This window comes from Microchirus variegatus (genome assembly GCF_963457635.1).
Source record: "Microchirus variegatus genome assembly, chromosome: 3".
NCBI classification, from domain to species: domain Eukaryota; kingdom Metazoa; phylum Chordata; class Actinopteri; order Pleuronectiformes; family Soleidae; genus Microchirus; species Microchirus variegatus.
The window spans coordinates 1,964,819-1,981,195 of NC_139804.1; the positions used below are offsets into that span (position 1 = coordinate 1,964,819).

The window sequence follows — 16,377 nt, forward strand, 5'->3', positions numbered from 1 at the left end:
TTAAACAACCCCGAGCACTCATCAGTGGACGGCTAATCTACCCGAGTGAGGAACAACCGACTCAATAATTAATGCAACAAGAGATACGTTGCTCGTGTTTAACCACCACTCCACGGAGCGCTTCATTCAGGTCACACTCGCAGTTTCGTTGGCCTTCGTTCGGACGATCTTTACCACATTTTCTCTGCGAAACCGTCACTTTATATGTATATTATATATATATTTAAACAAGATGCACACAAACGGTTCAGTTTCAGGCCTGCACGAATTATAAGCGGGTATTAACGGGCAACAACAGGATGACGGACACTCAATTAGAGGAGCTAAAAGGTCTGCATTAAGAGGGGGGGGGCAGTAAGTGAATGGTCTACTGGACTGGTTAATTAGGCCACGCTCGGACAGAAGGTGATGTTCTTCAGCTCATGAAGCAGCAGCAGCAGCAAAGACTCTTTGCTTCTTACATTTTTTGTCCACTTAAAAACTTATTAATTCCGCGGTATTACCGAGAAAACCAGCGCCGTCCTACCCTGAGGCGACCGGAGTAAAATGGTACGTTACTTTAACGTCCGTTCTCAAAAACCTCGGCGTAATGTCGACCAGTGCCACGGTTACGTCACGTGATCGTTCTAGCTAGCGTTGCTCCAGTCACGGATAGTAAAACCTCTCACAAACGCTGTCTATGTAACACAAATACATCGGACGTAGTGAGGTATTAAATACTTATGACAAACACGACATGAAACAAGCGTACAACACTGTTTAGAATCCATTTGGTCCGATATTGGTAAACATGGCGGCCGCCCAATTGGTGTAGAACGACCACGTGGCGAACCGTGGCACTACTTTTGCCCAATATCTTATTCCGCCGTGAAGGGACTAGTTCAGCAAAAAAAACAACGCCGCTAGAAGAATCGTCTGGAAATTTCGCGAATAACTTTTTCTTGGTGGATAAGCATGATTCGTTCTTTTTTTTATGAATGTAAGATTATGTAATTCCACGCTTGTGGAGCGGAATGAAACGATAACAGGGTTCACCTTGTGGCCTATAACCGAAATGTTAGCTAACACTGGCTAACTCCAGACTTACACTGCGTTCACACCAGCTCCTTCTAAATCGAATGCTAACTCGTTCGCTCGGAAAGTCCGAACTCTGATCCACCTAAAAACGTAGGTCTCAGTTCGCAGTTGGACAAACAGAAGTTGTCCTGCATTAAAACAACAGACGAGCGAGTTTTCTCGTTCATTGTTGTCTCCTTCAGTAATTGTTGATGCAGCGCCACCTCAGGCGAGGAGGGGAATACGTTATTCAAAAGGTTCGGGTCCTTAAAAATAAAGTTCAATTTATTTCTGAATTTTAGACATTTTAGAATTTTTTTTTTAGTTTAACTGATTTTATGTAAAAAAAAAATTACCAAATATGAATCATTTTACCTTACCTTATTTTTGCCTTTTTAAAAGTGCTCAAAATTAGAGGTTTGATGTCATGAGGACCTTTTTAAATAAAGTGATTTAAATGTGTGTTGAGCTTCAGTTTTGGTTTCTCCCAGACTGAAAATGTTCAAATTATATATAGATATATATAGATATATATATCTATATATATATCCAAGAAAAGTGTAAAAATGAGAGAAAGTCAAATTATTTTCTTTGCTTTTTATATAACTGGATAATATTCGCATTTAAGAAGCTGAAAACTCTTATTGTAATAGTTTTATATTAGTTTTACCCAAATTCCATCACACTTTTGCTTGATTAAGGCACTTAAATACACATTTTTTTGACTGATAATTGTCGGTGCTAATCGACAGTTGTGTGGAGTTCTCCTCAGAGTCTGGTCTTCCTCTGATGACACAAACCTCTTTGTTGTTGTTGTTGTTCTTCTTCTTCTTCTTCGAGTGATTCAGAGACAGATCCATTCTTTTTTTTAATTTAATTTAATTTTACTTTATTTTTGGGCTATGACAAGTAGGTCAGAGAGGAGAGAGGAGTGTGACGGCGCTGTGGTGAGGAGTAAACTGCAGCACATGATGTTGTTTTCCTCTCAGTGTTGGCATCAGCAGCAGCAGCAGCAGCAGCAGCAGCAGCTCCTGCCCTCGGGAAGTCCTCACGTACCCTCCCCCCGTCTCCCTTTGATCTCCCTCCTCACGGCCGTTCACCTCTGACATATCAAAACGTTCACTGTGAAACCGACAGGGCCTCGCGCCGCCACATTAGCATTAGCCTCGGCGTACGATATAGTTGAAGTCTCCTGAAAGTGTAGGGGTTATTTCCCCCTGTGGAGGAGGTGGAGGAGGAGGCAGCACGAGCGCAGCTGCTCGGGCTCTGACAAGTGTTAATCTGCTAAGAGGAAACTAATTTGGCTTCACTGGTTTGTGCCGCACGTGGCAAATTAACGCTCTGAAAAGTCGCAAAAAAAAAATAGAGAAATAACGTGAGTTGTTGTCACGACGCGGTGGTGGTTTGAACTCGTGTGTCATTAACTGTAAAGAGAGAGAACAGCGTGCGTCACAGCAGGCCGTCAGACTAATGCCCTCCTGTACCCTGCTCTGGATACAGTGCCAGCCTCTGAACCTGAGCTCCATGTGTTTACAACTCTGCTAAAGATAAGGGCAGAAACTTCATGGGCATCGCTGACACCCCCTCCATGTCCACACACATTAACTATTCATACGCGTGTGTGTGTGCGTGCGTGCGCCACCTGCAGTTACAGTTACATGCCAGCGGCTCCTCAGAGGGTTATCACCTTTCTCTGACAGTAGCAGAAAAGGTGTGGATTCAGACACTTTGTCGTGGGGGGGGGGGGGAAATAGCATTAGCATGTAGCATGGTTCTAGCATGACTCGGCACGGCTCGACTCTGCTCGGTTTCTAACTTTTTACACGACCGTTCAAAAGTTTGGGCTCACTTAGAAATGGCGTTTTTTTTTAAAGGAAAAGCACTTTTTTTCTTATTCAATGTACAGATTTTGAGAAAGAAATTAAAATTTTGAGAAAGAAAATATTTTGAGAAATAATTTCAAATTTAGAGAGAAATTGGAATTTTTAGAAAAAGAAAACTGAGAAAGAAATTGAAATTTTGAGAAATTGAAATTTTGAGAAAAAAAATAAAATTGAGGAAAAAAATGTACATTTTGAGAAAATAAAATTGAGAAAGAAATTAACATTTTGAGAAAGAATTTCAAATTTAGAGAAAGAAATTGAAATTTTGAGGAAAAAAATATTTTGAAAAAGAAATTAAACTTTTTAGAAAAAAAATGTATTTTGAGGGAAAAAAATAACATTGAGAAAAAAAATATATATTTTGAGAAAAATATTTTTTTTGTAATAATTATATGGAAAACACAACACAATTGTATAGGTGAGCCCAAACTTTTGAACACTAGATTGACAATGTCTTTCTAGATAAAGTTTTTGACATTTGGGATTTGACCCAACTACTTTATCGTCTATTTTCCTCATAATTTTACAAAACTGACGTCATTTTCTACAGAAGAAGAGCTATCGTATCGTGACGTAACACACCTCGTCACACACCTATAAAATAACTCCTATCGATATAAATTAGTGGTTCCAAAATACTGGGTCGGGACCCACAATTGTGTCGCTGCAGATTATTTTCCAAACAAATTTGCTGAATTTTTCCATACTTTTTTAGTGTGTGTATCTTTTAAATAACATGCATTTTTACCAATAACATCTCTTCCGATTGTGGGCCACGAGCCGCGGGTTTGACACCTCACTTCTAGAAGCTTCTTCCAAAACAGTCAAGAGCTCAGAGAATCACAAGCTGCTCAATCATAAATCATAAATTCATAAATAAAAATAACTTATATTTGACTCATCGCGGCGCCAACTGTTAGTGACGGACACAAACTGGACGATGGATGTTGTTGTGTGTGTGTGTGTGTGTGTGTGTAAACTGTAACACTGCTGCTGCTGTGACGCGGTGGATAAGTGGCATGCAGCGGCTGTGGGTGCCAGCAGATATTAAGTGGGTGATATGTGAGAGCGCCTCCCACCTTCTGTTGATAAATTATGGAGCATCATGACAGGAACAGTTTAACCCGGCGAGCATGACGAGCAAATTCAGAGCCAAGTTACTCAACGTCTCTGCGCGTTACACGTCGTCCAGGTCAAAGACGGGACGCGCTCACACCTGCTGTTTACATCCGCGCTGAGGCGTCCCATCATAAGTGGACACGGTCACCGCAGGAGGCCCAGCGTCGCCACTCAGTCGCTGAATCAGTTCAGATCTCCATTCACAAGATCACCAGTCAAAATCCGCTCATTTAGAGAAACTCATTTCTGAGGAACTGGTTAAGCTTGTGGTTAAAGTCAGTGTTAGACATTAACTGGGTATAGTTAAAGAGATAGTTCGGAATTTTGAACATAAGACCTATATTCCAACTCAGCCGGTGTGATGGAGACGTCTGGAGACGTTTCCAGAAATTTCATTCAGTTCTTCTAGTTGCAGAGTTCGCTGATGCTATGGCTAGCGCTAGTCAATGATACAAGTTAGCATGGCATTAAAAACACTCATACCGACTCCACAGTGCACCCGAGGCAAATCGATTGTAACGGCAGACTATTGATGTACATATCTGTGTTGATAGAATGTTAGGGGTGTAGGGCTGAAACAATATTGAAATAAATATCTAATTGCGATTATTTTTGACTGAAATTGCGATTTGCGCCGATAACTCGTCCTGCAGTTTAAAAAAAAAACAAAAAAACCCTGCATATCCTATATCAAAACGTATGGTTTGATCGGTAACGTTGTCCTATGAAGTTTCTAAGTGTTTTGAGTAACAATGGCGACAAAAATCACAGAAAAATTAGAAGAATTTCCACATACACATAAACGATGTGAAACGATATCAACCCGGCACCACTTTGGAGCCTCTCAGTGTCGTCGTACTTTAACGTAGAGACGTGGTTGAAACTTTAAACGAGTCACAAGTCCTGAAACTTTTCTCACGTAAATTCACATTTTGATACTTTACGGTTTTTAAAAAATCACAGTTTAAGTTTTGTACTTTTTTTGGAGATTTTATAATGAGTGTGTATTGCGCCCGATAGTGGCACACTCTAGCTGAGGTCCATGATAATAATCAGAAACATCTCTAAACAAACTCTTCTTCTGCTCACAATTTCCAGCCTACACAGACAATTTTTACATGAAACTGTTTCTATGGTCGTTGTCTAACCCTGTGTGTTGTTTTCATTTTCATATGACTTGTAGTTTTTTCTTAAAATCACCTAAAAGTGCAGAGAGTTCTGCTCAAACCCCCCATTGACTCCCATGTTAAATAAAAAAAAAAAAAATGAAGACGAGGGTGATTTTAAAACTCTAATTTCTCTGTCAATTCTCACCCGTTTGTCACAAATTACTACTTTATCTAAATAGTTTTAAAGGTTTAATCCACAAAAATACTACCTTGTCTAAATACTTTAAGTTTTAAAGGTTTAATCCACCAAAATGTTCCTGCCATCATTTGAATAAAAACATATTTTAAATGATTTACTATACTGTATATACGATATTTGATCAAATCTGTGCGATATTTTCTCCAGTATGATGTGTATAGTTCCAGCACAATATTTAATTTAAAATTGTAAATTGACACGTTTTGGCTCATTTTGGCGCCTCCTGTGATTTTGAAAATGAAAACGACCGCATGCGATTTTGATTAAATTTCAGTTAATTGTACCACTCTCAGAGTCCTGAGCAGAACAGCTGCAAACGAACAAACAAAACCCATCATTTTGTAGAATACGTGTGTGTGTGTGTGTGTGTAAAGGGAGTGTGTGTTGTGTGTCTGTGTGAGTCCTGTCAGTACCTGTGTGCGTTTGCCTGTGGGCTTCCAGAGCGTCTTCTGAGGAGAACGTCGCTCCGCACTGATCGCACACCAGCGCCTCTGCAGGAGCTGTGGAGAAACATCACATTTATCTCCATCAGACACAAACACATGCGTGTGTGTGTGTGTGTGCGCGTTTGTTTTATGCACCTGTAGAGTCATTCATTTCATTTAACATTCAGAAGAAACAACAGGAAGGAGCAGCAGCAAAGGTCGTCTCTATCCACACACAAACAGAACTAAACGTAAAATATCGTCGTTTTGGAAGACGTTTCTCTAAAATATGTGCAAACAATGTAAACAATCACAGAAACACAGAGAGAATAAAAGAAACGATGAGGAAAAACGTTCAAACAGAGGAAGACAATGAAGATGTGTTTGAATAACATATGAAACTATGCTGATCCACAGTGACAAAAACACATTAAGGAGCGAAGACGGGAGGATTTTTGGAATTAAATGTCTTTGGCTGAAAGCCCAGATTCATGATAGTGTTTCTGCTCCTCCAGCTCTTAATTGTTTCTTTATCTATTTTGCCATTTCATTAATTTACAGATATATTTGTCCCTTTTTCATTAGTTAAGAGATGTCAAACTGGTGGCCTCCCTCGATCGATAACACACAGACCAACACTTAATATCATGTTGTTCTGTGGTCGCGGTTTCGTGCCGCGGGATCATTTTTGGTCACTTGTAGAGCTTTGGCATCTGAGTGGCACGAATCCTGCGAGTCTGTATATTATAGTGTACTCAGACGTCCTCACTGACTTAAGCCACTGTTTTTCTTTTCTTTTTTAAAAATGGTCCGTAGATAGAAAGTCTAGTTTTGTAGAACTACACGACATGAGCTTTGACATCAGTCGTAGAATCTCAACACTGAATGGTTCCACGTCATTATACGATGCCAAGTTTACGAAAAGCAAAAAACCTTCTTCTCTTCTTCATCTTCTTCGGTAGGAATGCGTCCTATTCCCTGCGCCCAGACTTGTACCGCCACCTCATGGTGTAGTAGGTACTACTGAACCTAGGGTACTAAGGTTCGCGATACGCGACGCGCACTTTGGCGAGTACACCACAGGCTTAAGAAGAAGGACAACTGCTGTTAACGCGCCGTAGCCTCTTTTGTTCGAGCCAAACACGATTGGGGGACTCGGTTCAATATTAATTTTCACACTTTAGTGAAACAATAATCGAACCTTTTAAAGACAACAGAAGAAGTCGTTGCCAAGGATGGCCATCTGACCCTCGAACCAGTTAGGGTAACTCTAACCCGGCTAACTCTAACCCGGCTAACCCTAACCCAGACCTGTCCGGGGAAGCTGTAGCATCGTTCTCTTCTTCTTCTTTGGTAGGAATGCGTCCTATTCTCTGCGTCCAGATTTGTACCGCCACCTCATGGTGAAGTAGGTACTGCAGAACCTAGGCTACTAGGTCCACGATATGCGAAGTGCACTCTGACTTAAGAAGGACTGCCGTTAACGCGCCGTAGAATCTTTTGTTTGTGGCAAACTGGATTGGGGACGATTGGGGACTCGGTACAATATTCATTTTCACACTTTCGTGAAACAAGAACTGAAGATTTTGAAAAAGGTATTCGCTAAACCTAACCAAGTAGAATTTTTTTTTACAACAGAAGAAGTTGTCGCCAAGGATAGCTATCTGACCCTCGCACCGGCTAGGGTAACCCTAACCCAGACGTGTCCGAGGGAGCTGTAGCATCGTTCTCTTCTTCTTCTTTGGTAGGAATGCGTCCTATTCCCTGCGCCACCTCAGACTGCCACCTCAAGTAGGTACTACAGAACCTAGGGTACCAAGGTCCGCGATATGCACCGCGGGCTTAAGAAGAAGGACAACTGCTGTTAACGCGCCGTAGCCTCTTTTGTCCGTGGCACACTTGTTCTTTTCAGGTGTTAACACAAGGAAGCGAATGTGCAGGTTATACAAACACACACACACAAGGCAGGACAAACAAAAGCAGCAGACGGGGAGCAACGGCCTCTTCTTCTCCTCGACAAATGTATTTACCATGGCCTGTTATCAGTCTGTGAACAGTGAGCAGACTGTCTGCCTGAGAGGCCACAGAAGGACTGGGTGTTCTGTGGAACAGCAGACTCTTCCCGCCTGCGGCACATCCTTTTATCAACAACACAAAAACACACACACACACACACACACACACACACACACACACACACACACACACACACACACACACACACACACACACGTCAGAGCCAACACCACCAAATCAAATCCCCACTGCATGAACTGTAACTACAGTTCACCTCTGGAATGTCCTTGTCTGCTCTGATGAAGACGAGAGAGCGTTTGAGAAAACATTTCACTTTCACACCTGCACACGTGTACACACACACACACACACACACACACACACGTACACACACACACACAGCTGTTTGGATGTGGCCTGGCTCTCGCAGAGATGTAAATCGGTTGCAGATCCATACTGGGCCCCGGGCTCATTCACTGATCTATTTTCTGCTCAGCTGGCTTTAAATGAAGTTAAAATGACTCATTAAAACACCCACAAGCTTTGGGAACTCTGAGCGCCGCAGCCTAAAAATGTGCTCCTCTTTCAACTCTCCTGATGACACACACACACACACACACACACAGTGAGCCACTGTTTCTGCTCACACAACAACAACAATGATGCTCATTTACCAAAAAAAAAGCCTTTTTTTTAACAGTGTTTTACACAGAAACTGAATTTAGAAAACTTGTTCAGGAGTAAAAAAATCCTGATGTTGTCCACTGTGTGTGTGTGTGTGTGTGTGTGATAAGACGGAACACAGTGCATTGTCTTGTGCAGTCAAAGGCACGGAGTGTGCTCTCATCCATAAACCATCAAACTGTCTCCAGACGCGGCTGCAATCGTCCTCCATCAAAACACTTTGTCTGGCATACCAAAATAAGAGCCAGCATCGAGCTGAATACCAAATCAGCCCATTAGAGCGGCGGAGCACTCGCTCCTTAGCAACCAGCGGGATCTGAGGCTGTGCTATACACCCGAAATACACAGCGACAAAGAAATCAGATCCATATCTCTCTTCTCCCCCTCACCACCACCACCACCTCCACCACCTCTCACACCCGTCCCCCCCCCGCCCCACGCTCTTATTTTTTATATATTTTTCCTGTCGTGTTGTGGCGATGACACAAGTTTTACGTGAGGAAATAAATAATAAATAAAATCAGCTTGAAGGAAGACGACGAAGGTGCTGCCGCTGCTGTTGTTGGATGTCAGAGTGAATTGAGAATCAAAGCGCGTCGTCGAGGCGTGCGAGACAACGTGTGTTAGTGTGTGTGTGTGTGTGTGTGTGTGTGTGTGTTTGGGGTTTGAAGAAAATAAAGAAAGAGAGGACGAGTCGGGCGAAGTTTAAAAAGACACAGGTTCTGCGTCTCATCTCTCGTGTCACTCGTCGTCTCGTCTGTTCCACATTATTCTCCTTCTGGTTTTGTTTCGCAAATGTTGTAACCTTTCTGTAACGTGAGCTAAATATGAATATAAATATATAGATATTTAAATTGTAACATGTTTTTTCGTATCATCGCAATGCTGTCGTTCCATTCCGTATTATGTTTGTAACCAGTGGAGTCGCCCCCTGGTGGCTAAACGCCACTCCTGTGAACGTCTTGGTTCTTCCCCGAGATAAAAAAGGAAAGTAACATTGCAAAATTTTGTTAAAATACTTGGTAACATTGGTATTTATTGTCACACTAGTGACGATTTTTGAAACCTTTATGTAACCTAGCACCAGTGGAGTCGCCCCCTGGTGGCTAAATGCTAATCTTGTGAACTCATTTGGCTTCCAAGATATTTTTTGTTCATTTCGTAAAAAAAAAATACATATTTTTAAATTGCAACATGTTTTCATATCATCACAATGTTGTCATTCCCTTCGATATTATGTTTGCAACCAGTGGAGTCGCCCCCTGGTGGCTAAACGCTACTCCTGTGAAGGTCTTGGGCTTCAGAGATAAAAATAAGAAACGTAACATTGCAAAATTTTGTTCAAATACTTGGTAACATTGGTATTTATTGTCACACTAGTGACGATTTTTGAAACCTTTATGTAACCTAGCACCAGTGGAGTCGCCCCCTGGTGGCTAAATGCTACTCTTGTGAACTCATTGGGCTTCCAAGATATTTTTTGTTCATTTCGTAAAAAAAATACTTATTTTTAAATTGTAACATGTTTTGTATCTTCACAATGTTGTCATTCCATTCCGTATTATGTTTGCAACCACTGGAGTCGCCCCCCTAGTGGCTAAACGCTACTCCTGTGAACGTCTTGGGCTTCCTAAGTAACGTTGCAAAATTTAGATAAATCGGGATTTCTTGTAACACTAGTGACATGTTTTTGTAACGATTTTTGAAACCTTAATGTAACCTAGCATCAGTGGAGTCGCCCCCTGGTGGCTAAATGCTACTCCTGTCAACGACTTTTGCTAAACAGATATTTTTTGTTACTCGAGTTGAAAAAATGGTAACGCTGCAATATTTTGTTTAATTTTATGTCATTTTTCTAACCCTTGTGACACACGGTTTTGTAACCCTTATGGAACTTAAGACCTGTGGAGTCGCCCCCTGGTGGCTAAATGCTACCCCTTTTGAGATTTTTTGTTCATAGTAAAAAAAAGTAAAATTTTGTTAAATTACTTGGTAACACTAGTGACATGTTTTTGTAACGGTAACGTTTTTTTGAAACCTTTATGTAACCTAGCATCAGTGGAGTCGCCCCCTGGTGGCTGAATGCTACTCCTGTCAACGACTTTTGCTGAAGAGATGCTGCAACATTTTGTTTAATTTTATGGCATTTTTCTGACCCTCGTGACACGTTTTTGTAACCCTTATGGAACTTAAACGTGGAGTCGCCCCCTGGTGGCTAAATGCTATTCATTAGGCTTCCGAGATATTATTTGTTTAGTAAAAAAAAAAAAGAAGAAGTTACATTGTGACATTTTGTAAAATGACCAAATAACAGAAGTATTTTTTGCCATCACTCGTCGTCTCGTCTGTGCCACATATTCTCATTTTGTTTTAGTTTCATTTTTAGTCCCTGATCCTCCTCTCCCTCCCTCTCTGCTCCCTCTCTCTATTTTGGATAAAGTCTCTGGGAGAGCAGTCAGGTCTGATTAAGTCTGCGTTTGGGTACAGTGTGTTCCTGGACACACATCTGCGAGAGAGAGAGAGCTGAGCGAGCTGAGCGAGCTGAGCGAGCTGAGCGAGCCATCACACACGCTTTCAGAACACTGGCAGAACACCCAGGCCTGCCGGCAGCTGATGATGTCATCACTCAGAAGAGAGAGAGGGGCAGAGCGGGCGAGCGGCCAGAGTCTCCCAAAAACACAACACACACACACACACACACACATATATATACACACACACCAAAAACACACACACACAGAAATGATTCAAACGAGAAAGACGTGAACGTGGGGAACAAAAATCATGATCTAAGTGGAGAAAGAAGAAGAGACTGAGGAGAATGAACAGGTGCAGCTGAAAGGCCAAACTGTCGAGAGGCTTCATGAACCGCAAATACACACAGACATGACACTTATTTACTGTGTGTGTGTGTGTGAGAGATTTCTGTGGACACACACACATACACAAAAGTCTCCGGACGCTCTGACCCCGACACCTGCAGAGACCACGTATAAACGTACGTTTAATGCGGAGTATGTGTATATATACGTAAACCTTAAGACTCTGAAGAAAGTGTTTCTATGGGAATGTGTGTCCTTTTCATTCTGTAGAGACACGCTTCTCAAACTGTGGTGCGTGTACCACCAGTGGTACGCAGACTTCCCCTGGTGGTACTTAGAATAAATCTGCTCGCTCTATTTACACCGCTGTATTTTAACTAGCGCAGTACACAGGTACGCTAGTTATTTGTATCGCTGCTCTTTTCTGTTTAATAAACAGACCGCTCCAGTTCCACTGTAGGCTAACGCTAGCGGGCGCTAAAGGAGCTAACGCAGCTAACTGAGCTAACTGGTAAACGGTGCCTGGGCTTCCGGTGTCGCGGCACGTAAACATGACGTCGCGCACCTCTTTTTCCAGTCAGTCGTCATGGAAACGTGTCATGCGTTAATGTGCGTTATTGTTGATGCCGTTAACGGTACTTTTTGAAACCTTTATGTAACACCGGCATAGTCGCCCCCTGGTGGCTTACTTCTGTGAAAGTTTTGGGCTTCCAAGATACTTTTTGTTCATTTAAGTAAAAAAAAAGAAAAGAAAACATTGCGACATTTTGTTAAATGACTTTTCAGTAACTTTAACACCAGTGGAGACGCCCCCTGGAGGCTAGCATTTGTGAACGTTTTGTGCTACCCAGATATTTTTTGCTCATTTAGTATTAAAAAAATGTCAGTTTGCGACATTTTGTTAAATCACTTAGTAACAGAAGTATTTATTGTAACAAACTTTTCTGTAACTGTAAGACCAGTGGAGTCGCCCCCTGGTGGAGAAAGATATTTTATGAGGTCTGAAGTCATTTTTCTAACGCTCGTAATATATATATTTTTTATTTATTTAAGAGCTGTGGAGTCGCCCCATGGTGACTGAATGCTACATCTCTCAATTTTGGTGGCCGACTTCGGTGAATGTTTTGGGCCTCGGAGATATTTTTTGTTAATTTAAGTTAAAAAAAAATTACATTGCGACATGTTGTAAATTACTTGGTAACGGAAGTATTTTTTCTAACATACTTTTCTGTAAAATTAAGACCAGTGGAGTCGCCCCCTGGTGGAGAGCGATATTTTATGAGATATTTTTTTGTTACTTAGGTGAAAAACAATTGTAACGACATCATTCTAACGCTCGTAACATGTTCTTGTAATTTAAGAGATGTGGAGTCGCCCCCTGGTGGCTGAACGCTACTCCTATCAACTTCTGGGGCTGTAGCGAAGCTAATGTCCGTCTTTAAATCCAGTCTGTGTTTGTCGTTATAATTCAAAACAATCTTATTTAATGTTTTTGTTGTTAAATTCATGTTCAGGGGCGACAGACACAGTGAGATGTGAGGGTGATGGTGAGAGGGTGAGAGGGTGAGAGGGTGAGAGGGTGAGAGTGTGAGAGGGTGAGGGTTCATCTCTGTACCTGTGTGAGACAACATGTGCATCCGTAGCCTCATGCTGTCCTGGAAATGTTTGCCACAGTAATCACAGCCGTGTCCTTTCTCGTCCATGTGCAGCCTCCTGTGGACCAGACAAACACTAATGTGAGCATGTTAACGACGACAAACACACAAATCTGCCTCTGCTTCCTCCCTGTCTGTGTGTGTGTGTGTGTGTGTGTGTGTGTGTGTTTGCGCTCGCTCTCTCTCTCTCCCCAAACTCACAAGCATCATTGTCCTCGTAACAAGAGCAGCATGTTTTTAATTCTGCCTCAGAATCTCCCTGAGTGGATGCAGCAGCATCATTAGAGGGCCCTCGCACTCGTGAATCACACAACGCATGAATGCTAAAGGAACACAGACAATAGGATATCTGGCTAATTTCAGAGTGCAGACACATGCGTTCCTCCACCCGCCAGCACTGCAACACACACACAACACACACACACACACACAACACACTGTACACACACAGAACACACACGTCTCCTGCAACAGAAACAGAAAAAGCAGAATAAGACGATGATTGGCTGAAGCTGTGCCGCCAGCGTAACCTATCATATCATATCACACACACATCAGCGCATGTACGAGGCATCTGTTATCCTCACATCACCCACGAGAACACACACACACACACATACAGACACACACACACGAAAACCAACGTAACGCACAGGAAATCAACAGTTTCAGGGATGTAACTGACCATTCATTTCTCGGTTAATCGACTACTTGTTGTCAGAAAATGTTGGAAAATTTTGTAAAAAAATTTTTTTTAGTTTAAATGATTTCTTTGTTTTTACGGAGTAAAGAATCTAGAAAACATTCAAACATCATTTACATCCTAAAGAAAGTGATTCAATTGGAAGATTTCTCTTAAAAAAAATCTTTGAATAATTGCGTTTTTTTTGCTGTACGTTTGAGCGACTTTTCATGTCTAATTTACTCTTGCGGTCGTGTGAGACTGAAGTTTGGCAGGTGAGAGGGAAAAAACCCTGTAACCGTGTTGTAAATACGTGTGTTTTTGTCTCCGGAGTCTGAACCACAGAGCGTCATTGTTGCCACGAGGTTAAAGCACCAGTATGTGATGTCAGCATTCACAGTTTTAAATCAAATTTCTTCAAAATACAATACACAGAAACTCATTTGAATTCTAGTAATTTCAAATTTTTGAATTTTGAAAAACGTTTCACATTCTTAGGTTTGTAACATTTGTAGCAATACATGTTTTTTTTAATGTTTTTTTTAATAACGCATTTTTTTTTTAAAAACATTTTGGGTAACATAAGTGATTTTTTTTTGTAACATTAGAAAAACGTTTACTGTAACTAACTTGTTTGTTTGTTTTTGCAACATTTTGTTCCATTTTGGGAACTTGAGAGAAATTTTGCCCATTTTTTTTTGAAAAATTGCTATATTTTTTGGCAACAAGATGATTTTTTTGTTCATTTTTTGTAAAATTTGTGTCACATTTTTATATATTACTATGGAAAAGGATACATTATTGCAAAAAAAAAAAAAAAAAACCGACAAAACAGTCAGAATTTTGACTTTTTTTCGTAAAAAAAAAATAAAAATTCCACGTAAGTAATTTAAAAATTTTAAACATTGTAACATTTGTTACAAGTTCTGTATATTCTTATACAAAAATGTGCACAAAAATACTAATGTCAGTATTTACGAACCAGATGAAGCCTCAAAGTGACCTCCTCTGTCGTCTAAGAATCTTATATTTTGATGTTATTATATCAGAAATCACAGGATAATAATAATAATAATAGTGATTGTGAGGTGTAACGTGGACGCTCGTCTCCTCCTCAGACAAATGTCAGATCACATGATGCTCAGTGACCTGTTTCTTCAGCTGCTTCATCAACAGCATCAGCATCAACCTGTGGCCGCGCAGAGACGCCGTCGACCTGCGGACAAACGAACGCTTCACTGAATCCTTCACAGTAAGGAAGCTCCGTTTCACCAGCGCGAGGCTGAAATGTCAGACGCCGTCGTCGTAATCACGGCTGGACGACGACGCCGTGGTGTTGGGATGTTTCTCTTGTTTCAAGTGATTAGAGACGAGTCAAACGCCAGTGATTATTATGAACATCTGCAATCACGTTAATCAAAGAGGACGCTGATTTTAGGAGATCTTTGTGCGTGTGTGTGTGTGTGTGACTCTGAGGAGCTTATAAATAATGAAATCAATCTAAAAGTCCTGCTGAGAGTGAACGAGTGAATATGAAAACACCCTGAGACGCTGAGGCCGACGTCTGAATTTCAAAAATCAAATCCTCTCTCTCACTCAGACTCCGTTCCAAACTTTCCAACACGACTGCAGTCGACTCTGAGAATAAATAAATAAAAACGCTGTCGCTCTGATTTTTTGACTTGTTGAAGATTCTTCACTACTTTTATTAAAAATAAACCTGTTTTACTGTAAACTCTAAATGTAGCATAAGAAGAGCAGCAGTGTTTTCCAAATGATTAAAAACTAAAATTAGAGAAAGTTTTCATGATTTAGTCCAAAATCTGCAGTAAAAATATAATTTCAGATATTAGCGATGTCTTAAAATGTTATGTTATATATATAAAACAAATCTCATGAACTTAACGAGAACATTTTTATGCATTATAAAAAAGATTGTTACAAGAAATTGTGCCAATTTTTTTTTGCAGCGTTGGGAACAAAAAATAAAATACATTAAAATGTTACTAACTTTTAAGGAAAACTATTAAAATGTTACTAACTTTTAAGAAAAACTATTAAAATGTTACTAATTTTTAAGGAAAACGATTAAAATGTTACTAACTTTTAAGGAAAACTATTAAAATGTTACTAACTTTTAAGAAAAACTATTAAAATGTTACTAATTTTTAAGGAAAACGATTAAAATGTTACTAATTTTTAAGGAAAACTATTAAAATGTTACTAATTTTTAAGGAAAACTATTAAAATGTTACTAACTTAAGGAAAACTATTAAAATGTTACTAATTTTTAAGGAAAACCGTTAAAATGTTACTAACTTAAGGAAAACTATTAAAATGTTACTAACCTAACTAAAACTATTAAAATGTTACGAACTTTTAAAGGAAAACTATTAAAATGTTACTAACCTAACTAAAACTATTAAAATGTTACGAACTTTTAAAGGAAAACTGTTAAAATGTTACTAACTTTTAAGGAAAACTATTAAAAATGTTGCAGAAAATTGCGTAACCAAAAAACGTGTAACTAATGTAAAGAATTACGACATTGCCAAATTTTTCTTGACAAAATGTGCAATTTCACAGAAGGTTTACCCAAACATTGCTTGCGTAACCAACAAAAATCTATTGTACCGTTCGAACATTTGACAAATGTATTACCTATTT

General features: G+C 40.2%; 1 protein-coding gene across 1 annotated transcript in view; it reads right to left on the reverse strand.

The window, feature by feature from the left end:
* zbtb16b (zinc finger and BTB domain containing 16b) overlaps nucleotides 1–16,377 on the reverse strand; it is a 41,043-nt gene that overhangs the window by 19,140 nt on the left and 5,526 nt on the right. Inside the window, exons 3-4 of the mRNA XM_083886633.1 lie at nucleotides 12,989–13,086; nucleotides 5,840–5,926 (exon numbers count right to left, since the gene is read on the reverse strand). Coding sequence (XP_083742759.1) covers nucleotides 5,840–5,926; nucleotides 12,989–13,086 — 185 coding nt within the window. The remainder of the gene's footprint in view (nucleotides 1–5,839; nucleotides 5,927–12,988; nucleotides 13,087–16,377) is intronic.